The sequence below is a fragment of the Lontra canadensis genome, unplaced genomic scaffold (genome assembly GCF_010015895.1).
Source record: "Lontra canadensis isolate GAN:19392208 unplaced genomic scaffold, GSC_riverotter_1.0 scaffold51, whole genome shotgun sequence".
NCBI lineage: Eukaryota > Metazoa > Chordata > Mammalia > Carnivora > Mustelidae > Lontra > Lontra canadensis.
In genome coordinates this window covers 4,915,367-4,939,884 of record NW_022631045.1, presented here as the reverse complement: position 1 = coordinate 4,939,884, position 24,518 = coordinate 4,915,367, and the positions used below count along the sequence as shown (strand labels likewise).

The 24,518-nt window shown below is 42.6% G+C and overlaps 1 protein-coding gene across 1 annotated transcript in view; it reads left to right on the top strand.

Moving 5' to 3' along the window:
• The window catches only part of VWA8 (von Willebrand factor A domain containing 8), a 329,596-nt gene that overhangs the window by 259,969 nt on the left and 45,109 nt on the right, over positions 1 to 24,518 (top strand). The window contains exon 38 of the mRNA XM_032873943.1: positions 22,888 to 22,996. Within this exon, the coding sequence (XP_032729834.1) occupies positions 22,888 to 22,996 (109 nt within the window). The remainder of the gene's footprint in view (positions 1 to 22,887; positions 22,997 to 24,518) is intronic.

The following is a 24,518-nucleotide window of genomic DNA, read 5'->3' as shown; positions in this document are numbered from 1 at the left end:
CTAAGAAAAGCCATTGTATATCAAATTTTTTAAAAATTTTTTTAGTTGTATGCTGTGTAAGTTATAATGAGAAACAATGTAGCTCTTAATTGTAAGCAGAGGTATCTAATTGGTCCCAGAGTGATTTTATTTAATGCATTTTATGAATGATAAAGCAAAATTCTCTGCTCTTAACAAGAAGAATGATGAAGCTAGAACACTTCCACACGCTCTTCCACGCGCATCTTCATGACCTTCCCTCACACTGTCCTCTCTGACTGGAATGCCCACCACCCGCTTCTGTGTCTCACTCTTCAAGACTGAGCACCCCCAGCTGAATTCATCCCTCCTTCCTTGATGTCCATGTGCCCTCGCCACGTGTGATCTCTAACACATGCTGATGTCAGAACGACAAGCTCCCCGAAGAAAGCAGAATTCATGTCCCATTGAGGCATCTGCTTGCTTGGGAGCCTAACACGGGGCTAGAGCTGGATCATAACGGAGAGAAGTCATATACCAGTCTGCTCACTTCATCAAAGTAGGAAATACCAGGGAGCCTATTACACATTGAATGCACAATGACTCTGCACCCTCAAAAAAAAAAAAATCTAACCCAATAGATGTCCTGGTCTTTGACAAGTCAGATTGGCAATTCTTCCCTGCCAATTGCTGGGAAGGGAGATAATGGCAGACGAAAGTTGAGGGAAGCTCTGCTCTTACAAGGAGATAATCTAGTTTATTCTTCCTGTAGAAAACTCATGGTTCCTTTTTTGTAACAAATGACTCACACCCATTCATTATTGTGAAAATCATGGAATGGGGCAATCTGGCCTAACTCGGAAAAGGAATCAGACAGTCTAGACTTTGAATGCTGGCTCCACTCCATACTAGCTATGTGACGGTGAGCAACTTACGCTACTTCTCTAAGCCTCAGTTTCCCCATACTAAATGGGAATGATAATACGTGAAAGAGGAGCTATAAAGACACGAGATAATCCAGGCATAGAGTATATTTCACTATATGGCAACTATAGTGCTCAGTAAATGTTTGATATTGTTACTAACTTTAGGAATCTCAGGGATCACAAGGCATTCCTGATGAGTAAACTGAGTCCCAGAAGTGACTTACCTGAAATGATACATTTATTTCATGGCAGAAGTTGAAAAGACGGTTCTGTACTTTTAGGACTCTTCCTTTCCTTAAGAAAAGGGAATGGAGGAAGAGGGAATTGGAGGGATGGTTCTTTCTTACTGTTTTTAGAACGTGAACTTCGTGATTCCTCTGCCCATCTGAGTCAGTTCCAGGAAACTGAAATTACATGCTCCTCCCCCAAGAGAACTGCCGGACCCACTCTGGGCAGGGAGGACTTCCAGGAAGTGTCATCACCCGCTTTAGACATCATAATCTCTTTCTTCCACGTGGAGTAAATCTTTCAGGAGCTCCTCAGTGCCCCCTACTCTCCCAGAGACTCTGAGAAAGCACCAAGTCCCTTTCTCAAAGATTTGACTAAATGACACGTTCCTTCCACATTCCTGGTAAGAACTGACCATGCACAGACCCGTGGAAGTAGAGGTACAGAGGGACTGTCACACAGAGGCCGATCTCTGTGGCACAGAAACCTTGCCTCTGTCCCCACACTCTCACACCCCACCACCAGAAGGTCCTGGAGAACAACTTACTGTAATTTTATACTCCTTGTTTGAAAATAGAGAATCAGAAATAAAATCTCAACGTCCTCTGACTCTGGGTTTTAGAGTCAGAAATCATTAAAGATCATTCACTAGAACTTGGGCAATCCTTCTGTAATGGTGGGAGATAGAACCCCAGCAGTAGGCTGCGGTAGGGTTTGGATTGATAATAATAACAACCTGTTTAGTTTAAATAACTTGAAAAAATAAAATCTGTGGATGGGTAAGGTCCATAACAATTATATAATTTGGTTATAGCGTATAGCTGTTAAATATTATAAACATAATTACCAGGATCAGTTTTAAATTTATTACAACAAGGAAGTTTATGAAGAATAAAACTTCAATGTGGGAAAAGTTGAATATTTATATTAATCGCTATCTCGTAATTCCTGCAGCTTAAAATATTAATAGTTCTTTTCTATGATCGGAACAAAATCTGTTTTAAAAATCTAGTGCCCTGTAAGTTTTAAACTCTTATGCCAAATGCAAAACATCAACCTATTATTTTAAACTTTCTTCTAAAGCATTTCTTTATTTCTAAAGCACAAATGATACAACTTGTAACTTAGAGCATTATTGCCTTTAACAGTACTGTGATCTATGCGTTACCACTGCTACTGTGGAGGTCATTAGAATTGTATCATTCCTGAGACGATTTAAAAAAAAAAAAAGTTTTTGTAGGTCTGTATGCAAAGTATCTGAAGAAAAGATTATTTTCCTTGCCTGCCAAATGCAGCTTCCAGCAAGAAGCATTGTGCGGGACCTTTTATAGACATAGATGAAATTCCTTTTGCCATTTGAACAGTGTTTACATTCAGGGAAGTTCACAGTTAAGTCTTTGACATACTGTGAAAGGCTCTTTTGTTCTCTAGAAAAACATACTTCCTCATCCTTTGAGTCACCTTGTTTTTATTCCCTTGTTTGCTTTTCAGGGGAAATAATGCCCACCTCCCAAGTACTGTCAAGGGAAGAGCGGCTTCAGGAATCAGGGTTGTTCTCTGGGGGGAAAGAGGGCTTGGTTATTGGCAGAAAAAGTCAGAAACATTTTTAAAACCCGAAAGAGATAAATAATGTCATCTCAAGCTTCAAAAAAGCTATTTGGGTAGGATTTTTTCCAAGGCTAAAAAAAGGGATTCTTTTTTTGTCATCATAATTAATAGTGATCAGGCTCAGGAGATAGGAGACCACTCTCTCGGGGCTATAGACAGAGTCCAAAAGCCCTTTTCTGTTGTGTTGGGAAAGAGCTCCACTGCTAAGTGTACAGATGCTCTAAGATATGTGTAGTTTAATGTTTGCTCCCACTTGGTGGGATCCAGAACTAGTTTTATGATAAATTCAGGCTTAGACAACTCTGATCTGAATGCTCTAGCATTACTTATTTAACGACAAATACTGTGACTGACTCCATATGTGAACTGATTTTTTTTTTTTTTTAGATTTTATTTATTTATTTGACAGAGTGAGAGCACAAGCAGGAGGAATGGCAGGCAGAGGGAGAAGCAGGCTCCCCAAAGAGCAGAGGGAGCCCATGAGGGACTCCATCCCAGGACCCCAGGATCATGACCCAAGTCAAAGGCAGTCGCCTAACTGAGCCATCCAGACACCCCTGTGAACTGATTTTGAAGGGACAAAACATTGCTGTTTCATTCATCCCCATACACCCCGTGCTAACACAGTGACCTGAGCTTACGGGACACCTTGTCAACATTTGCTCGATCAGTGAATGAAATAAATACATACCCTTCCAGGATAGCAATTTCATATAAGTCTTTTATGTGAATATGTGTTTGTTTTTTGTTTTTTGTTTTACTCTTACTGGTGTGTAGGTATACTCTCTGTGTTAGTGTTTCTGTAAACGTACTTCATCTGCATAAGTGGGAGATTACTTGTGGTTTAGGGATTAGTTATTCAAACCCTTCTTCAGTCACCCTAAACTTGAGTCATCTGGAAATGTATCCCAGAAGCTTCTAATCCTCCTTTATGTCCAGGGTTTTGCCATAAGCAGGGCGTTGGAGTCCGTGATCTTCATGCTCTGGCACATTTCCACGGAAGATATTTTTGTCTGCAAACGCCAAACAGAGATAGGCTTTACTGTTGTTGTTAGAGACACTGGGGTGTTGTGTGTGGGGGAAGGGGAGAGGCTGGAGCATGCCTCCCACTGTTAATAAGCACTTTATATACTTTCCTGCACTTACTCTTTGTAGCTCTCTGTGAGCTAGGTGACGATTTTTACAGATGAAGAAACAGAAGCTCATTAGGCAATACACCCAGTGTCCTGGGGCCAATAAGTGACACCGTCAGGTCTGTGTCCACCAGAGCAGGCACTGAGTTTGCCAGTTAGGTTCAGGATCGTCTGGTATAAAGCCAGTCCAGACCGTATATCCTGTATGAGTGCTATCTTTTACCAGCCTGCTGAAAACTGTGCTAGCCCATCCGGTGTCCCACTTACTGGTACTCATTGTTTTCTATAAATCTGATGTGTAGTAAAAAGGAAAAAGCAGTTGCTTTGCAGAAATACTCCTTGCTTTCTTCAACTATGATATGCTTTAGAAAACATTGAATTCTGTGACTTTCAAGAACACGTCTATTATTTAAAGCCAGTGTGATACGGTAAAAAGAATCTAACAAATCTAAACTTTTGTAAGGAGGTGGACTGGGACTTGAATCCTAGGTCTACCACCTACAAGCTGTGTGACAGTAAGTTGTGTTACATTTCCTGGCCTTGGATTGCTTACCTACAAAGTAGAAACAACAGTGCTTCCCATTGAAAATTGAATATTAAACATAACATGTGTAAAGTACTTAGAGAGTGAACAGCATGAGGGCAGGGATCATGGACCTGTCGTCCACATCATCTTCCTAATGCTTGAACAGGCTCATAGGCCTCTTGCACCGGTATCCACTGAGTGAATGAGAGAGTGAATGCATGAATTCTCTTAAGCAACCAGTTTAAGTAGGTTCCATCATTCAATTTCACATGTATAAATCAGGAAAATTCTATGAGACGTTTTAGCAGGAAGAAAAATGGTACACATTTTCATCTTTGCATTTTTGGTAATGCCTTTCATTCTTCCAAATGCAACCAAAAGAATATGAGGTAAATGCAAAACTCATATTTCATATTACCTGATTTTAAAAGAAAAATTTTTACTCTAACAAGTGAACAAGCCAAGTGCATTTAAGTGCAATCCTAGGGTGCCTGGATGGCTCAGTCAGTTGGGCTCTTGATATCAGCTCAGGTCTTGTTCAGGGTTGTGAGTTCAAGCCCCACACTGGGCTCTACACTGGGCTTAGCCTACTTCAATAATAATAATAATAATAATAATAATAAAGTGCAAATCCTAACCTGAAATTTGTAGGCAAAGAATGGTCTTTTCCTTGGCACCCTGCCCACCATTTTACTCTCATTTTTTAAGGTATCCATTTCTCTCAAGTCTTGCTTGGAGCAGCTACATGGCTGAAAATGTTTTGAGTCCCCTTCACGTCACATCTCTTGCAGCTGAGACCAAACATGTTTTCAGGAGCTCAGAAGTAATCAAGTTTTCATTCCAGCTGCCAGGACCATAAAAGAGGCCTGCTCCATTCTGGGCAGAGTGCAGCACTAGGAAACATCAGTTTGGTATTTGTAATACTTGCAGCAACATTGAACTTCCTGTGTGAGGTCATGAATGAACAGCAGATCATGAGTGTTAGTATAAGAATTGGACAGGGTGTTGAATTCTCATTCAACTTAAATTTCAGAAGATATCCCTGATTAAAATCCTGAGTTACTTTTCCCTGATGCTGATATTAACTTGATACATATCTGGCACATCTCTGCTGAAAAAGGAATATTTTATACTAAGCAATACCATTTTCACTCTCAGAAAATAAAGCAGTGGTAATTACAACTAACCTGTACAGCACTTACTGTGGCCAGGTTCTGTTCTAAGCGATTAGGAGGTGTACTTTTTAACCCCCACAGTGACCCTCTGAGGTAAGTAGCGTGGTCCACATCTTACAGATGAAGTAAGTGTCAATAGCCAGGGTCAGAATCCAAGCAGTCTGGTTCATGTCTTTGTTCTTACCCACTGCAGTAGAAGCCATTTTTGAGTAGCGGTAATACATATCTCTATTAAGATTCGTTTCTGTTTGACCATTCTAGAAAAGTACACAAGGGCAAGGCAGACCACCTCCCTACACTCTGCTTTTCTTCATGAGCAACATGCCTGGCTTTCACATGTGGCTTAGAGGCTGCTCTAAGGCAATCCTACCAAAAAGCCCTCCCAGGGTTCTCCCAAGGCTAAGGGTCACTTTCCTGGGGGAAAATACGCTTTAATATAATGGCACAATCAAAACATCTGCGTTTCTGATGAAATCTATGTCTGTGAACTTTCTAGCAAAGTGACTGGGTTTTGCCTACAATAAGAAGCAAGAAAAGGAGATAGTAGGTTCACTCCTTCACAGGTGCTTGTTCTTTAATAGCTGTACTTGCCAAAACTCATGGAAAACTTTTCTCCCTGGGAGTGATGGTCCTACCAGTGCCTTCTCGAGCACACGGGGCCACCAGACACAAGTGGAAAAAGGCTCTTCCCCAGAGAGGATGGATTGCTGAGGGGCCCTCTCTGGATGAACTTGATCCCCACTCACACCACCTCAGCCGAGACAGTGGCTGCCTGGTGAGGGACATGCCAACCACCCAGGCCCCAGCATTCTTTAAACTCCATTCCTGTCGTGTCTCACCCAACAGTAACATATGCAGACAACATTCGCTCCCTGAGCCCTGTCAACATTGAAGAGAGCCGAGGTGGAAGTGGTACTTGGAAGGAAACCCAGTTCCAGTCAATGAGAAGAAAGCTGCAGGGTTCACTCATCATTCATTCACTCAACAGCTGTTTGTGGAGAATCTCCTAGGCTCCAGGCACTGTACCAGGTGCCAGCTATTCAAAGATGAGAAGTCCTGGATGTCTAGCCTTACTGTCAACAGCAAGAGCAAAGGAGAGAAATCAGGAGTGTGACACGTTACAATGGTGGGGAGCCCAGGGAAGAAAGGTTCAGGATCAGGCAAAGAGATCCCTAAAACTCCAGAGAAAGGACAAGCCGGGGAACCAAAGCCTAGATTCATATAACACGAAACCGAATTGGGACCTGGTTACAAGAAAAGGGATTCAAGGTAGGGGCTTGTTCTCAAGGGAAAAGCCAGAAGGTCAGTTAAGATGTAAAGTGCAAAAAGAGAGGGGACCCACAGCAGGACTGACCTGAGGCTGAGTGGCATCAGGGGCTAAGTGACCAGAACTATCAAACTGCCTTAGTCCAGAGCCTATAGAATTACCTTAAAAGGCTGAAGTTTGTCTATTAAATTTTCATAAAGAGGCCCTAGAAGAAACATACCAGAACACTTACCTGTGAATTTTGAAGACAAATACAGAACTTTGAATTTTTTATTTCAAAATTCAAAAACTTCTGCATTCTACAAAATTGCTATTAATATGGACATGGAATAAACAAATTTTTATAGACAAGTATAGACAATCACATACGTGTTCTTCTATCAGATGGCAAGATGGGTATAGCCCAGTGTTGCCCTTGGCTATTGCTGCCCAGAAATAGAGTTTAATTCAATACCCAAGTGGAGTCATAAACTCCTCCAAGGGGCTCGGTTACATTACAATGCGCAGTTATTACAGGATCATTGTATAATTCCACTTATGAGACTGAAATGGTGCCATAAATAATTACCCTGGAACAACAGGCGTTAACTGGGGACTGTCCCAGCACAGCAGGGCATTCGCTAAACTGGTTATTAGTCATCTTATTCTCATTTGTTATATTTTATTTAGAATGCAGTTTTGTAGGACTCCTCTGGTATTTTGGAAATACAAATCCAGAACATATGATAATATAAAACATATTTGCATACCAAGAAAAGGTTTTGCCCACTCCTCCCGCTTAAGGAGTTTTTTAATGAAAGTCTTCTTGGCATTATAAACTTATAATACATTCTAGAACACCACACAGTATGAATACAAATTAGCATAGCTGACTCAATACCTTAGATCCTAGAGTTGCCAGGAGAAACATCATTCCCATGGTCAGAATCTCCCAAGACTGATGGAAATTGTTTTCTTTTAGTACTAAGAGAGCATAACAGCCATCTTAAAACTAATAATCAGCAATACAGCATTACTGGCCCCTTGCCAGTAAACAGATGTTATAATAACTCTTTTCTAAAAAGCTGAGCCAGTACCCATAAAGGGATTCAGAATTCCAGACAAACTTGACCTTCTGCGGTCCCCCAAACATTAAATTTCTGAAGAGATTTCAAAGTGAAATAATCTACCTGACTTTGACTGGCATTGTGGTTCTCTCAAAAACCTGTAATTTCTAACTGCTTTGAAACCTAATTGTTCATCATAGAATTACTATTTTAGTTTGAATTGGTTTTGTTTTACAGATATTTAATATTACCTTTTTTTCTGGAAGGACTATAATGCTTACGTTACTTGTACACTCTGGTATGTACTTTCCTCCAGAAAATGCCCCCCACCTTTTATCCTTATCTTGTCCACAAACAATATAACTCTCCTGCTCTCCCTTCTTATCCTTTGTCTTTATTCAAGCTGGTGCTTGAAGGTCTTTTAAAAATATGCACATGTCACTCAGAAGAAGAAATGAGGGTTCTTAAGAGCAGAGGGGTAGCTGCCCTTCAGTATCACAAGTTGCATATAAACCCAAGGGTTATTGGAGACGAGGAGTGGACAGGAGGACTTCTCAGAACCTTTCCCCTGCTGCTTCCTCCAACCTGTTGATGTTTATCTTGTCCTCTTTGTTTTTGTGGGGTTTCTTCGGACTTTTTTCTTGTTTTGTTATTAAGGTTTTCATTTTAATTCCAGTATAGTCAATATATGTCTTTTTCTTTTTAAACAAAATAAAACAATTAACTATTTGGATACTTTGTTTCAATAAATTAGAAATGTCACTTTCCTCAAAAATCTAAGATTGTCAACATCATCAGAATGATCCACTAGATTAATTTATTACCTGGTAATAATTGCCACCGACCAATAGATAAATCTGTAAGAAGCCTCATACCTGAAATTCACTGTACTTTCTATTTTAAATATAAACAAGATTAGCATGAAGTAGCCAGATCACTAGCTAAAGCTCCACTAATGTGTTTTAAAATAAGCAGAAAATGAAATAAAATCTTTAAAAAGCGGGGGTGGGGGGCACCTGGGTGACTCAGTGGATTGAAGCCTCTGCCTTTGGCTCAGGTTGTGATCCCAAGGTCCTGGGATCGAGTCCTGAATTGGGCTGTCTGTTCAGCGGGGAGCCTGTGTCCCCCCCTCTCTCTGCCTGCCTCTCAGCCTACTTGTGATCTCTGTCTGTCAAATAAATAAATAAATAAAATCATTTTAAAAAGTAGGCAGAAAACTAGAAATGGAGATTTTCACTAGCAAGCATATGATTTTTAAATCACTGAATTTGATCTCTCCTATGTTTCAGTTAATCTACCAACACTTAGAATGATTGCTTTTTCTTGCCGGATTGATTTATTTTTCCCTCATAGTCAAGCCATCTTTCAAGTTTAAAAATTCAGGTTTATTGAGCAAAGGGAGTATCCTTAAAATTTTCACTGCGTCTTAGTTTATGTAAGTCTACCAGCAGGAGAATTTTATCACTCCCCAAGGGTGAGTATGAGCCATTTGGGTCTGGCTGCCTGTTAAACTGTGCCTATTTATTTATGGTCTGTGTAACATGAGGGAGAACGGAAGTTGGCTCCTGTGAGCATTCTCCAAGCCTGGACATGGCTTTGCTTTTGCTAAACACCGTGACGTGAATAGACTCTGTCACAGACGCAAAGGTCACTTCTCCATTTTGTTCATATTGAGAAACAATTTAGATAATTATCTGTCTTTTGTATCTCAGAAGAATAGGAGCATGGGGGAGGGAGTTGTTAGATTTCCTTGAATTTTCTTTACTAGACTACCTCAGACTCTTGAAATTGTAAAACAGAGCCGCAGTGTGGCCCACGTAAAGAGCAGGTCGCTTCCCAAGCCATGGCCCACCCATTTGTTATGTTGCTGTTTCTGGAAAGCCTTTGTTCTTACAGAGATACCTCACGTCCTGCCATGAGAGTGTGCCTCAGCATGTATCAGGCCAATTTATAGAACACAGATAATATTTCCTCTTGATTACAGAACCATTTCAAAGTTTGCAAACACATATTGAAAGATACACTGTACAATTACGCTACGGGCTGTCAGCTTTTGCCTGTATGGTGCCCAAGGAGGTAGATAGGCATACACGGGTTGTGGGACTGTTAGGGCACAGAGGACAGTGTGGAGAAGGACTGTGAGAGTCCAGAGGAATAAAAGCATCCTTTGGGAAATTCAGGAGCAACTTCTAGAAGGTAGCATTTTAGGATGGCTCCCTTCCTGTGCAGATAACTTGCAGTTTGTCCCAAATTAAAGCTGGAGATTTCACTAATCCAGCCTCCTTATCTTCTCGTCCACAACTGACATTTCTAATATTTAATCTCCACACAGATGGTTATACTCACAAAACTTCCATTTAAAGGAACATATTTGGAAATTTTAAAATTCTTTTGAGATGAAAAAAAAGTCTTTTCAGCCTCTCTCCAGAATGACTTTCATACAGCTTCTGCTTTCCTTCAACTTCAAGCTACTCCCGTATTCTCAGACAATGTATTCTAATCTCGTGTTTCTGAAATAAGATAGAAGCTTCCAGAATGCAGCTCTTCCAGATGGGCCAGTGATTAGTGTATTCTACTTCGACCTGGCAGCAGGGGTGGGCTCTACGATGGGGTGTTTCCATCGTCACCAGCCTCAGTGAGTATGTATTTACACGGGTAGATTGTTCCGGGTGTTGTAGCAGGAGCTGTGTGAGCACAGACAAAGAGCTCCCCATGTCAACTATCACTTAACTCCCTTATTTTCAATTCAGCACCCCAACTGCTATCCTTTCTGCCTGAAATCTCCAGCCTTCTGTACTGAGCAACTCTTAGGCTTCCTTTGGGATTCTTCTTGGGCATTTCCTCTTCCAGGAAACTTTCCCTGAAACTTTCCCAGGCTGTCCTGACGCCCAGCCTTAGGAGCCATTCCAGTATATCCCACTGACACACTGTGCTTACCCCTGGCCTGGCACTCCACCCACTCTCTGCACTGACTAGTGAAAACAGACCTACCTCCTCCTACAAGCCGATGAAAACTCCCCAGAGTACAGGACTGAGTCATGAGTCTTTGCATCCTTAGCATCTTGCAGAGGGCCCAGCTCACGGTCTGTGCTTGCTGAAAACTACTAGAGGCAAGGATGCTGTCTGACAGGAAAGGATGAAAGGGAAGCAATTGAAGGTTCATCTAAGTTATATATGGTTTTAAATTTAAATTCAAAAGACTTTTGGAGCATCACGGTGGTGCCATTACATGTCCGACTCTGGGTTTCAGCTTAGGCGGTGATCTTAGGGTTGTGAGATCAAGCCCTGTGTTGGGCTTTGCACTCAAGAGGGAGTCTGCCTGATGCTGTCTCTCCCTCTCCCTCTGCCCCTCTATCCGTTGCCCGCTCTCTCTCTTTCTCAAATGAGTAATTTTTTTTTTTTTTAATTTCAAAAGACTTGTTACAAAAAATGGCTTGGACAAACACTTTCAACTCCTTTTGCCAATTTATTTTTTTGCCCCTATTATCTCTCAATTACGTATTTCTGTTTCTTCTTTATTTTCCATTCTAAGTATTATCTCTTCACTTCAACCATGGGAGTTCAAGGGTAACACCCTTACACTTTCCCATCCCTGCTCCATGACCCACAGTCTGTACCTCTCTATCCCTGTTTTATGATACATGCTCCCCCCCCAGAACCCCGCAAATTTGTGCTGGCATTCTGGTTAGACCAACATTCAGGTTCCATATGACACTCTCTAAAATGTTATCAACCAGAAGAACCACGTAGTGTACTTGGATTACATTTCTGCTAGTCACCCCCTCATTTTCTGGGTGAAGAAAGCGAAGAGAAAATAAGTAATTTTAGCCAAAACCATTTTGCCCATTAGAGCCAGAACCAGGGTCAAAAGCCACCCTCCTAATTCCCAGTAAAATGGTTTTTCCATGACATCAAGCTGCCTCTCAAAAAACATTTATTTTTCAATTTAAAAAATCTTAGTGAACCCATCTGAAGAAAAGCCAAGCGTTTATGTGACTCTATCAAAATATTCTTTACACTTAACTCTGGTTTTAGTCAAATTGATCCCTGGTGACAGCTTATATTTCTCGTCAACTATAACAGAGATAAATGTAGATAAGGGCCCAAGTAAAAAACGTAGAGCTAGAAAGAATTTCATCTGGTTTTTCGTTTTGAAGATGAGAGGACTAACGCCCAGAAAGGTTAAAATGACTTGCTGAGTGTCACACAGTGAGTTTGGAGCCCCACGGGGCTGAAATTCCAGTTCACCTTGGAGCCTGCACTCCCTTGGTAGTGCACCCCCATCCCCTAAGACACCACTCATCTCCTCGAAGGCACCTTTCTTTTATAAAATCTCTCTTAGGCATGCCTCAGCTTTAAACTTACTCTCTACATTAAACTGACTCATCCCCCAGAAATGACGTTAAAACCTGTCAAAGTAAGTCAAAAGCAGGTTATAAATATACTTCTTAAAACCAGAGTTCTGTTAAGCAACCTGACATGACTGCATATAGAACTCCATGCTGTGTGGGGACCAGGAATACAGTGATGTCAGCAGAAGGAGAGCGACAGGAAAACATTCCTAAGTGTCAAGAAGAATTAGTGTCATGAATAGAAGACAGTACCAACCCTGGGAGGGCAGAGAGGAAGGACTGGCTGCCCCCTCGCACTCACCCCAGTTCACCCCCCGAGGCCCCAGGTCAGAGTCCCTGTGGAGTGTGATCTCTCCTCTCCCCTTCTGGGTGATCCCCTTCATTGCCTATGACCCTGTCATGTCACTCTTGGAAACACACACAACTTCATGCTGCCTCTTGCCCTTGACCTCCAGGCTTCACAAGAACTGGAGCTGCTGGGGGAATCCTCAGATCCCAGCTGCAGAGCGAGGTGTAGGGAGAGAGGGAACCTCGGGAGGCAAGCGCAGAGGGAACTTGCTGGAACGGCATCCGGGGCTTTTGTCTTTGGGGGAGTATAAGTTTTGGGGTGTAAATGGAAACCATTGAAAAAAAAACAAGAAAACTGGGACACCTGGGTGGCTCAGTTGGTTAAGCGGCTGCCTTCGGCTCAGGTCATGATCCCAGCGTCCTGGGATCAAGTCCCACATCGGGCTTCCTGCTCAGCAGGGAGCCTGCTTCTCCCTCTGCTTCTGCCTGCCACTCTGTCTGCCTGTGCTCTCTCTCTCTCTGACAAATAAATAAATAAAATCTTAAAAAAAAAAAAAAAAAAGAAAACTAACACAAAGGAGAAGATGACAAACTCACTTGGGTCTGATTATATAAGCCCATAATAAATTATAGTCATTATTAGGAATCATTTGTTTGTATGTAATTACTATGTAGCTTAGTATCCATGATACAGGACATAATTTGTGTCATACAGCTCTGCCCAAATTTCATTAGAAAGTTTTACCCATTTGTGTTCAGTGGTCTTAATGTTGCTCACATAGTAGGCACAAGTTAAAAGAATGTTTTGCAAAAAGCAAGATCCAGTAGTATTCTTTTTTCCTGCCCCAGAGTTCCCGCTTTGCCGCTTGCCTCCTCAAGTCCCAGGAGAGCAGTTACCTGGTTCCTAGGTATCCTAGATATCCTTGTGCCTTCCTAAATATCCTGGAGCCATCCTGCTGCTTTGAAATGAGCGTCTATGGTCATTTCATGTGTGCATAAAGGTGGCACGAAGATGCTGTGACCTAGCCCTGCCCTCTGGGTGTTTGCAGCCTAGAATCGGTACTGTGTGCCTCTCTGGCCACGTATTCCAACACGCCCCCTGTGGGGATTCACGCGTTCACTGCAATGCTATTTATCACACAAAGAAACATTTTCTTTTAAACATGTACACATACATGAATGTACTATAATAAGTGTCCATCACAGTCACTTAGCATGTGTGTTTTGCCCACGTACACTCTCAGCCCACTTGAGCCAGCATAGCAGCTGGGAGCACTCCCTTGACGCCGTGAGCCAGAGAGCACCAAACCCTAAGTGTTCAGCTGTAAGCAACACACCACTCTATCTTCAGCTGTGTGTGTGTGTGTCTGTGTGTCTGTGTGTGCGCACACGCACACGCATGCATGCACAGGGCATCTAGCGTCTCTCTCCCTGACCTCTCTTTATGCCATTATTTTGCATTCTCGGATTACTACCTTTGACCCAGAGTAGCTGTCAAAAGTGTGTGAGAACAGTGGGTCCTGTTGGAAGCAAAGGAAGACCACGCTGCCGGATGTTACAGCTCGGGTTCTACCCGAACTCCGTGTGCCTGAGGAAACGGTTCAGGAAGCGCAGGGTAAACATCAGTAGGCAATGTGTTACAAACATTATTATAATCTCAGAGGAGGACCCAACCGCTGTATGGATTACCAGAAGAAAGGGCATTTGCGTTGGACTGCAATCTGTGTTTCCGAGAATTTTTAGAACCTGGGTCATACTAAAAGCATGTATTGCTTCCACCCACTCTAGTAGCATAGCTGGCTTTTGTACCTTCCTTCCTTTTCCTTAGTCACACAACCCCTTGGATAATTCTGTTGACCCAGAAAGCACAATAGCTTTAAAAATCACCAAATAGGTTTGGTGTCTTAGAACACAAAAGTTCAGTCTAAGACTGAAATCCCCTGGCCAGGAAACATCATGCGAGATGGTTTCGTGGCAATTATGATAAAAGTACATAGTGGTAGCTATCTCTCCCCAGGGCTCCCTCATATAGACCAGAACCGAAGCATTTGCACACACTTTTCTGTAGTTGAGGTAACCTTTTCCTTGACTGTGGAAGCCTGATGGCCAGGCTTCAGTTGACTCTAGTGTTGTTGGATGTTAACCTTTTGAGAGCTCCTGGAAGATTAAAGAGGCAAAAATAGAAAGGATAGAATATATAATGACCTGCTGGTTTGCCCCCCCCCAACCCCCACGGCCTGAATTTAATTAGCAGCTGTTTCTGGGGGAACGCTGTAGAATGTGCTCGCAAGTGGCAGCAAGAAGGACGTGTTTCCGTGCCAGTCAGCTGCGGCCATGCCAATTATTTGTGGTTTCTTAACATGTGTTTTTGACACTCACCTACACAACGGTGGTAACATTTGGTTTCCCTTAAAGATTTCTTTGTAATTGCAGCCTTTATCCCCTTGATCCCATCCTCTCTCTTCCATAGTCTCACGTTTTCCAGAAGTCTCCTTCATCTTTTGTTTCTGTTTGAACTGAAGTAGAAGAAAGAGAGAAATAAATACTCTAGGGAAAGTAACAGGTTGTTCTGGACGGATTCTGCAGCCTTGTAATTTGATTTCGGATAGCCATTCCAAGAGCTCTATCTGGGTGGGAGAGCAAGGAGGCCACTACCACAGACTCAGAGGCCACGGGAGGGAGTCCTCCCAGGCCAAGTGAAAGGTCCAGCCAGAAACTGAGCTGAGGCCTCACAGGGATCAGAGTCAAGCGGAGGGAGGAGCAGGGTCAGGATGTAAGAGCACGCAGAGCCAAGAGGGCCATGTGTTCCCTGACTCTGTTAGGAGATGGCCTCTGCTGCCCAGCGGCTGGGCCCTGCTATGCTGGTTGCCACAGCAACATGGGCCGGCAGGAGAGAGCCAGGAAGAGTCTAGCAGACACACAACCGACCGCTTATTGTGGAGAGGTTTGTACACAGAGAGTTAAACTCAGATTCTGTTGCGAGCAGTCTCCCACATGTTCATTTAACATATTTATTAAGCATCTATGATGTTTAAGGATATATGTCTCAGGCGCTGTGCCAGCTACTGCTGTCAGATAACGAAATGCAAAGTAAAATAATAAACTGATACTTTGCCCCCCATTTTAGCCCACGTCGGTGAAATCTTTAAAATGTCCTTTCTTTTAATCTAGCGGGGTATTTTTGTTGCATAATAGTAGACTTAGGAAGAGAGTCATTTCAGTGAGAAAGTTCTTTGTCAGAAGCTGTAAACTCAAATAAAGAAATAACAGAGGATGTATATAGGTATGTGTTCCAGAACGTCCTATCAGATAGAGGAAGGGAGGTGTTTTAGATTTATCATTTCAGATGTTTTAAAAATACTTACCAAGCACATCGCTGTGCCAGGAAGCAAAATACACGTACATTCTAGGAGTATTCAAGCAGAAAGGAGGAAGGTGAGACAGAGTTGGTTGTCTGGGGAGGTGGGCAAAGAGTCTAGCCCAAAGTCAGGAGAAGAGGGAGTGCTGGTTGACATGAAGAGAAGCCCACGAGAAAGGATAGGAACGCTTTCTATGCCAGAAGAGTCCATCCACTCCATCAGAGCAAGAGCTCTTACCACCTGTTCTGCTTCTTACATGTAATATGACAATCACCCCAACAGGCATTTGTCTTCAGGACCAGGGATAAGACCTAGTACACCCCCTCCCCATCCCCTGACCCATCCTCTCCAACTGCCGCCTCTGCCAGCTTGCTCATTCCTAGACTTTCAAACAAAGGAAAGACCTGATTTCTCAGTTTGTGTGAAAGGCACTTAGAATGTGAATGCCCTTTGGGGTTAATTTTAGTGTGAAATGAATATCCACTATGGTGTAATTTTTTTAATATTCATGATCACAAATCAGATCCTTCCCTGCTTTGTAAAAATGAAGAGGGATTAAAGAGGGCAGGAGGGGGCGCCTGGGTGGCTCAGTGGGTTAAAGCCTCTGCTTTCGGCTCAGGTCATGATCCCAGGGTCCTGGTATCAAGGCCCGCCTCAGGCTCTCTGCTCAGCGGGGAGCCTGCTTCTCCCTCTCTCTGCCTGCCTCTCTGCCTACTTGTGATCGCTCTCTGTCAAATAAATAAATAAAATCTTTAAAAAGATAAATAAATAAAGAGGGCAGGAGGCCATGGAGTATTTGAAAGCCGATGTTGCCATCAGCCAGGGAAGACCTGAAGATGAGTTGCACACTTGACGATTTGCCAGAAATTGAAATCGGAACACATAGAAGGTACCCAAGGACAAAGGCATTTTTGTCATGCATCTCATTATAGAAGCTACGTGTTATTTATGAAAACTGGGTGAGAGTCAGCTTTTTTTTTTAAACACAGCTGTCTTCATATGAAAGACCATCATTCTTAGGGACATACTGATGTGACTTCCATTGTCTAGGAAAGACATTTCTAATCTGTGAGTTAGAGTGACCTCAGACAGTAATATGTTTGAGGCAGGTATGTTCAGTACCTTATTATGGCCTGTGTCACCCTATACTGTGACTTTGTTCCCCTTTATACGGTATCTTTCTAGAAGCAAAGATCCTGTTTTATGTATCTCTGTTTCCCAGTGAGTAGCAGATGTACCATAACCATATGCAGAAATGTTTGGATAAGAGAATGAATAAATCCATTCCATTGCCCGCTAACCAATCAAGAAAATTGTAGGCAACCATAATAAATAGGATTTCTGTGCTGGTATTATTATAACAATTTTGATGTCCAAAAATGCAAAGAATGTCTTCTTGTTAGAAATAGGACCTGCTCCAAAAGGTCAGGACAGTAGCTTCTGCCCTGCTGCCTGTCATTCATCCTTCAACACATGGGTTTATTAGTCTGCATGCAGTTGGCACCCGGTAGCAGAAACTGACGGTAGCTTGAACTATCTGGACGTTTATTATTTGCTTATGTGGAAGACCAGAGTGAAGTGACTCCCGGGCTGGTTCAGCAGCTGCACTGTGCCATCCCGGAGATAAGCTCCTCCATCCTTCCATCCACCACCTTTGTCTCATTGCCACATGGTTACCAGATGGAGGCCGTAGCTCCGTGCATCACATCCCCGTGTTTCCTAAGGCAGTGAGTGTATGTGTGTCACAGGGGAGAGCAGGGAGGTCCTCCCAGAGCAGCAAGAGAGCTCTTCTCTTCCCAGAAACCTCCTCACGGCCCTTCTCTCCCATCTCAGGTCACATCCCCTTTCCCTAAACTAGTCACGGGCAGAGAGCAGTGGGATTGCTGTGCTTAATTCCATTCAACAATGATTCATCTGACTTCCGTTTAGGAAGAAGAAAGAGGCAGGGGTGCCTGGGTGGCTTTCAGTGAAGCTTCTGCCTTTGGCTCAGGTCACAACCCCAGGCTCCTGGGATCGAGCCCCGCATCAGGCTCCCTGCTCGCTGGGAACCTGCTTCTTCCTCTCCCTATGTTCCTCCCCTCCCTTGTGCACTTTCTCCCTCTCTCATTCTCTCTCTCTCTCAAATAAATAAAATCCTTTAAAAAAAGAAGAAGAAGAAGAAAGAGGGTGTGGATGTTGGGTAGGCAGCTAGAAATATCTGCTGGACCACACCTAGTCTCCAGCTGGAAAATGAGAATCAGCTCTGTTGTCCCGTCCTACCTCCAAGAGCTAACTTTTCTTCCAGGATTATATTCTGGCTATTTATATCATTTTATTGATGGTTTTTAAAAATCCTGAACTTGAGGAGGAGCCTAAAATACATAAGCCTTGCCCAGAATTACAAGGTTTTAGTGAGTCATGTCCCTTCCCAGCTCTGACTTTGGGTTGCTTTACTCCGGAACATTTTTATGAGGTATATTTTACAAGTTCCATGTTTGTTTGTTTGTTTCCATTTTAATTCATATGTAAGCGGATTTCTGGGATTATGGTTCTTAGGATTATGGTTCTTAGAATTTCAGTACCCTTACCTAAAAGGAAGTAGATGTGTCAGCTGCGAGAAACACATCAAGGTCTCAGCACATACATCAATTTGCACCAAAAGTTGTAAGGATCTGGGGTGCCTGGATGGTTCATTTGGTTATGTGTCCAGCTCCTGGTTTTGGCCTAGGTGGTGATCTCAGGGTCCTGATCTCAGGGTCATGGGATCGAGCCCCTTGTCAGGCATCACACAGCCCGGAGTCTGCTTAAGACTCTCTCCCTCTACTCCTGCCTCCCAAAATAAATTTAAAAATCTTTAAAGAAATTTTGTAAGGGGGCGCATCTGCATGGCTCAGGGGGTTAAGCCTCTGCCTTCAGCTCAGGTCTTGATCCCAGGGTCCTGGGATTGAGCCCCACATCAGGCTCTCTGCTCAGCAGGGAGCCTGCTTCCCCCCTCTCTCTGCCTACTTGTGATCTCTCTCTCTCTCTGTCAAATAAGTAGATAAAATCTTTAAAAAAAATTTTTTTTGTAAGGGTCCATGATAGTTGTGGCATGGGGAAAATTTTGATCTGTTTAAATGAATATAGTAGTGTCGATTTCAATAATTGGAATGATTCACTTAAATTCTTTCTAGGTGAAACCAACCCTCAAAGGAAATGCATTCCAAATCCTCAACACATACTTCAAAGTGTTCAGCGGTTTATCAACTTTCAGAATGACCAGTGGCTCATGTCTGTCTGTCCCCAGGAAACAAGCTTCCTGGAATGATAGGCCTTCCCTAATATCTGTTTCAGTTTCTCTCCTGGTTTGGATTGTCTTAGACTTCCTGACTTGAGCCTTTTATGAACTGTTATTAGTTCATGTAGGAGATTCCCCAAAATGCCTTTGAAAAACCCTTTGGCAGATGCGCTAGAGAAATATATTCCTGTGAGTATAATGGCATTCATAAAATGACACAAAATTAGATAAACCTCCAAAATGCCTTTTTTTTTTTTTTTTTCAAGTAAGAGTCGCGGGATTTTGTGGTATATATTTCTCTGGAATAAATCAGGTTTGGGCTGGTGATTGTTTTTGTCAAGAATTTGTCAATTTTGAAACACCTCTAGATTCCCACTTGGGATTAGTCCATGGCTGCCTTGTTGTTGGCAATGTAACCAATGCCCTTTCCCAGCAGATGGCCTGGGAAGACACAGGCGGCAAAGAACATTCCAGTTCCTTTCTGCCCAGAGGTTTCATAGCCAATTTTCTGCCTCCCTGTTGGCCCATTACAGCTGTCTTCGCAGCTCCAAGAGCGTGATTTCAGAAGTCACTGAAAGGGGCAATTTGAGGGGCTTTTTCTTTTGTCTTACGCCATCATTTTTAGTATTTGTTCTTTTTTTTTTTTTTTAATTTAATAGAGAGACACAGCAAGAGAGGGAATACAAGCAGGGGGAGTGGGAGAGGGAGAAGCAGGCTTCCTGCCAAGCAGGGAGCCCGATGTGGGGCTCGATCCCAGGACTCTGGGATCATGAGCTGAGCCGAAGGCAGACGCTTATCGACTGAGCAACCCAGGCGCTCCTTAGTATTTGTTCTTAAAAGGCTCTTTGCTTACACCAGAATATCTGGATTGTAGGAAATGTCTAAAGAAGATAACTAATTTTCGATTAAAATAAAGTGACTAGACACATAGAATTTACTTTCTGTTTTTCTTCTGAAGTTCTTTTATTTATTTTTAAACAATGTACCTGAATATACACACACATGCACGCACACATACACACGCACATGAGCGCGCATGTGCATACACATGCACGCACCCCTAGGTGAGGAATGATGCTTAGAATGGTTATTGAAATAATGCTGTCATTGCTCAGACCATTTTTGGAACTTCATCTTTTAGAATTGGCCTAAAGAAGAGTCACAGCTTTTATGAGTAAACTAGTCTCATTATTGTATAAGCGTACCTGGTTTTGACTAAAACCCTAGCTTGATCACGGTATATACCAGATTTGGAATCAGAGCATCCTGACACTAGGTGGGATGGTGGAAATCATTTAGTCCAACCCCCTTAGTTCCTGATGAGAAAGTTGAGGGCTAGCAAAGTTAATTAACTTGCTAAGGAGTACATAACAAGTTAGCAGATATTTTACACCAGACATCAACTCTGTCCTCTGGCTATTTATTAAAAATCAAATTTAGTTTTAACACATAGTTGCCACCATTAAAGATATTAAAGAATCTTTCACTGTCTACGGGACTCTGTAGATCCTTCCAGAAGCAGTCCAGAAGTGTTTTGAGCAGTGATGGTATTGTTGTAATAAATGCTTCTTTTAAAAAGCTTATATTCTTATTATAGTAAATATATCTCTATATTTAAGTTCCATTATATTTGTTTAAAAAAACTGGTTGGACTCTAGTTATAAATTTTATATAAATTTCTTAAATTAGCAACAGAATAAAACCCTACCCCAGTTCTTCTTTTTTTTTTAAAGATTTTTTAAATTTATTTATTTGATAGAGATCACAAGTAGGTGGAGAGGCAGACAGAGAGAGAGGGGGAAGCAGGCTCCCCGCTGAGCAGAGAGCCGATGCAGGGCTCGATCCCAGGACCCTGAGATCATGACCCGAGCCAAAGGCAGAGGCTTAACCCACTGAGCCACCCAGGCGCCCCCTACCCCAGTTCTTAAATGTTCCTTGTTTTTGTCATTTCTCATGGAGAACATCTGTAAGATGCTACAGAGAGCTCCAAACAGTATGTACTGGGCTGAAACAAGCTTGTCCTTGTGCTGGGCTGTCCAGTAAAATAACCACTACCCACATGTGGTTATTTAAATTTTAAACTTAAATTTATATATGAAATTTAATTTTAATTAAAATTTAAAATTCAGATCCTCAAGTACTCAGTAGCCACATTGGACTAATAGCTACCATATTAGACACCGCAGATGTAAACATTTCCATCAACACAGAAAGTTTTATCGGTTAGTGCTGGTCTAGAATTCTTATAGCCAATATATGTATTTTAATTTACTGCTTATCTGTTATATTACCTTTGGACAAGTTAGAAAATGAGGACAAGTTCTAGGAAAGTTTTTTAAAAATATTTATTTGTTCTCTAGATATTTCTAGCTATTCTGCATAGTTTAATTTTTAAAAGGAGAAAATACTTATTTTGACCCATTTTTAGCCATGATTATATGTGAGGAATTCATATCAATTGTCATGTCCTGATAGCTAACTTGTCTTGAAGTATGCTAAAATTGTGGCCAGAACTCTGTTAGTGTTGCCAAAGCTATTGGCAGAGATCTCTTTATGATGTTGTAACTACTGAAATTAACTAGTCTGGGCAGAGACAAAGGAAGTTATGTTGAATTCATTCTTAATAGCCATTTATTTGCAAAGACTCCAAATTACTTGCCTACCTTCATTAATCCAACACCTAGAATGTAAGTTCAGGCACGAACAAGGAGTGGGTCAGCTCTAAGAGTGATCTGGCATCAGGCTTTGGGTCCATTTGCAAGCCCCCGGCTCTGCCCTTCACAGTTAGAGAGCAGTGACCAATCCCCAGTGGCTTTCGTAGGCCTCGCGGTACTTCACATGATGTCCTGCCAGTGTGTCTTCTCTAAGTGTTATTGGACAAATAAAGGAATATTTGATCTGGTCTGCCCTGAAAATCATTACAGTTGACAGCCGGCTCTTAGGATTCATGAAGTGAGACTGCTTTGAGTTCTTTTTATTGTAAATGACATCTACTGGAGTCACTTAGTAGGGCTGGAATTCTTGGGTGATTACCAGTCCTTTTGGTGAATCTCTGCCGAATGCAATTAATGACCAGTGAGCCAGATGCTTTCACAGAGGAGGCTAAAATGCGGCTTATTCTGTTTGCCATTACAGGAACAGTAAATCCAGTTCTAAAGTAAAGCTGAATTAAGAAAGCTACAAAATACCATAATAAAATTACAGAGGGTCTGGAAAATAAATAAGCCGTCTTTCGTGTCTCTATGTATAGCTATGTCACTGAAGCATACATAGATACATTTTCTATTTTTCTTTTCCATATATTTTATACAAAGTATTTCTCAGGAGAGTGGGATTTCTTCGAAAATTAAATAGGTAAACATATATCCTCTTACTTGTCTGGAACAGCTGGACAGTGATCCTTCTAAACCATCTGGAGGGTGTCGGTCTCTGGTGAGATCCACTCTCCCTGCTTCTGGTAGGTATTGTTCCTTGTGTAGATCCTGGAGGCATGTTCTGCACCAGGAAAATTCTGAAACTGTAACTCAGTCCAGTTTCTTCTCTTTTTAAGGAATTTTTTAAAAAATTAAATGTCTCCTTCCCAATTAAATGGATGTTAAACCTGATAAAAGTCTTTGGCCAGACACCAACAGCATCTACTGTGTCCTGTGGTCTGAAGTTAGAACTTACCTTAAGGGCTTAGGAGAAAAGAATTCTTCTTTCTCTCCTTGCAGTTTCTGGTGTTGGACATGAGAGAGTGATAATGTCTCAATCCTTCATTTGTAGATAACAATCAACAGAGACAGCGGTGAAGACGTGAGCTCCCCCAAACACGGGAAGGAGGACCCAGACAACATGCCCCACGTGGGCGGCAATACGTGGGCTGGAGGAACAGGTTGGTAGCATGGGCATCCTCGGGGGTCGAGCGTCCTGAGACTTCCCAGGCCCGAGGACACTGCACACTACCTCTGAGAAGGCTCAAGGACCACTTGCCTTCCCTGCCTCCCCGCTTAGTCAGCTGGACTGTGCCTTTGCCCTGCATCCCAGCATGATATCAAGGCATGGAAAAACTCTGGCCTTTGGAGTCCTACAGACTCTGCCACCCTGTGACCCAAGACTGTTCTGATCCTCCCGTCACTGACACATCAGGAAAAGGGGAAACTGATAGCTGCCTGACAAGGTTGTGGTGAGGATTACACGAAATTATGATCGTAAAGTGCTGAGCACGGTACCTGGTCTGGAGAATGTGTTCGTTAAAAATGTTAAGCCCTTCCTTTAAATTCCATGCCCTTGGGATCATGCCGGCAGTCTATAGTAAATTCTTTCTTGAGCAGCTGACTTGGAAAAGAAATGGGCCTTGCCTTCCACATCTTAGAAGTGAGTATGTTAAGGATGCAGGATTTTGAGATAAGAGAGTGGGCTGCAGTTTGAGCCAACGGCTGTGGCCCATTCCTTCCTCTTGGCTGCCTGGCGGGAGCAGTGTTCCCATGCCTGCTGTCTTCCTCTTTCCTCTGCAGCAGCTGGGACAGACACATCTGCTGGGCTGCAGGAATAGGGCCAGACTGTGTGTGCACTGTCTGATCTTATCTCGGCTGGGAGCCGTGTTGGCCCCAGTTCCATACTTCACCTTCCCTGAGGATGCTGTGTGCCTCTTGGCCTTGACAGCCTCGGGAGGAAATGGGTCTCTGTGCTGAGACAATGTGCTATCAAAAAGGCCTGGAGACTTCTTGCCTATTCTGTTTATTCATCAAGCATCAGCTTTAAAGAAAGCATATTTTTAGAAATGTCCTTTGATCTTGAAATGAGTGTCAAGCCAGCAGGACTTAATCCATATGGAATGCATTGTGGAACGAGTTGGCCAGATGTAGGTTTTTTCCCAGCGGTAGACTACTCTGGAGCAGAGGTTCTCGCTTTTTCTTCCATTTGAATCTATTAGCTCACCTTGGTCCAGATTGGAGATCCTGCTTTTGTTTCCCTTGGCCTTTAGTTTTCTATCGAATCTTTTTTTGCTTCAGATTCTTCTTCGGTCTGCCATTCCCTCTCAGAATTCTCTATGTGGAGCTTAGCTCTGACCCAAGTCACCTGATCCTTCTTTCGTCATCAGAGCACCTCCCTTGCTTATTCTCCCATATCTTTGGAGTTGATTTAGGGTGTTCAAGATTAGCTTTAAGACTATGCCTTGAAGTCTAGAACCCCTGACCAGCATTTTCATTTAAGTAGTACGAATTAAAGGCTCTGAGAAGCAGAGGTCATGAAGAGCTCCCCACTCACGCCCTCTCTGCCCCCTGGTGGGACCCTCTGAAGGTTCCCATGACTCATGCTGAATATCACTCATACCAGACTCTGAACAGTTGTGGGTGCTTTCCCCTTCACCAAAACTGATGTCATCTCAGCACCCAGGAAATGTTAAGCGCTAA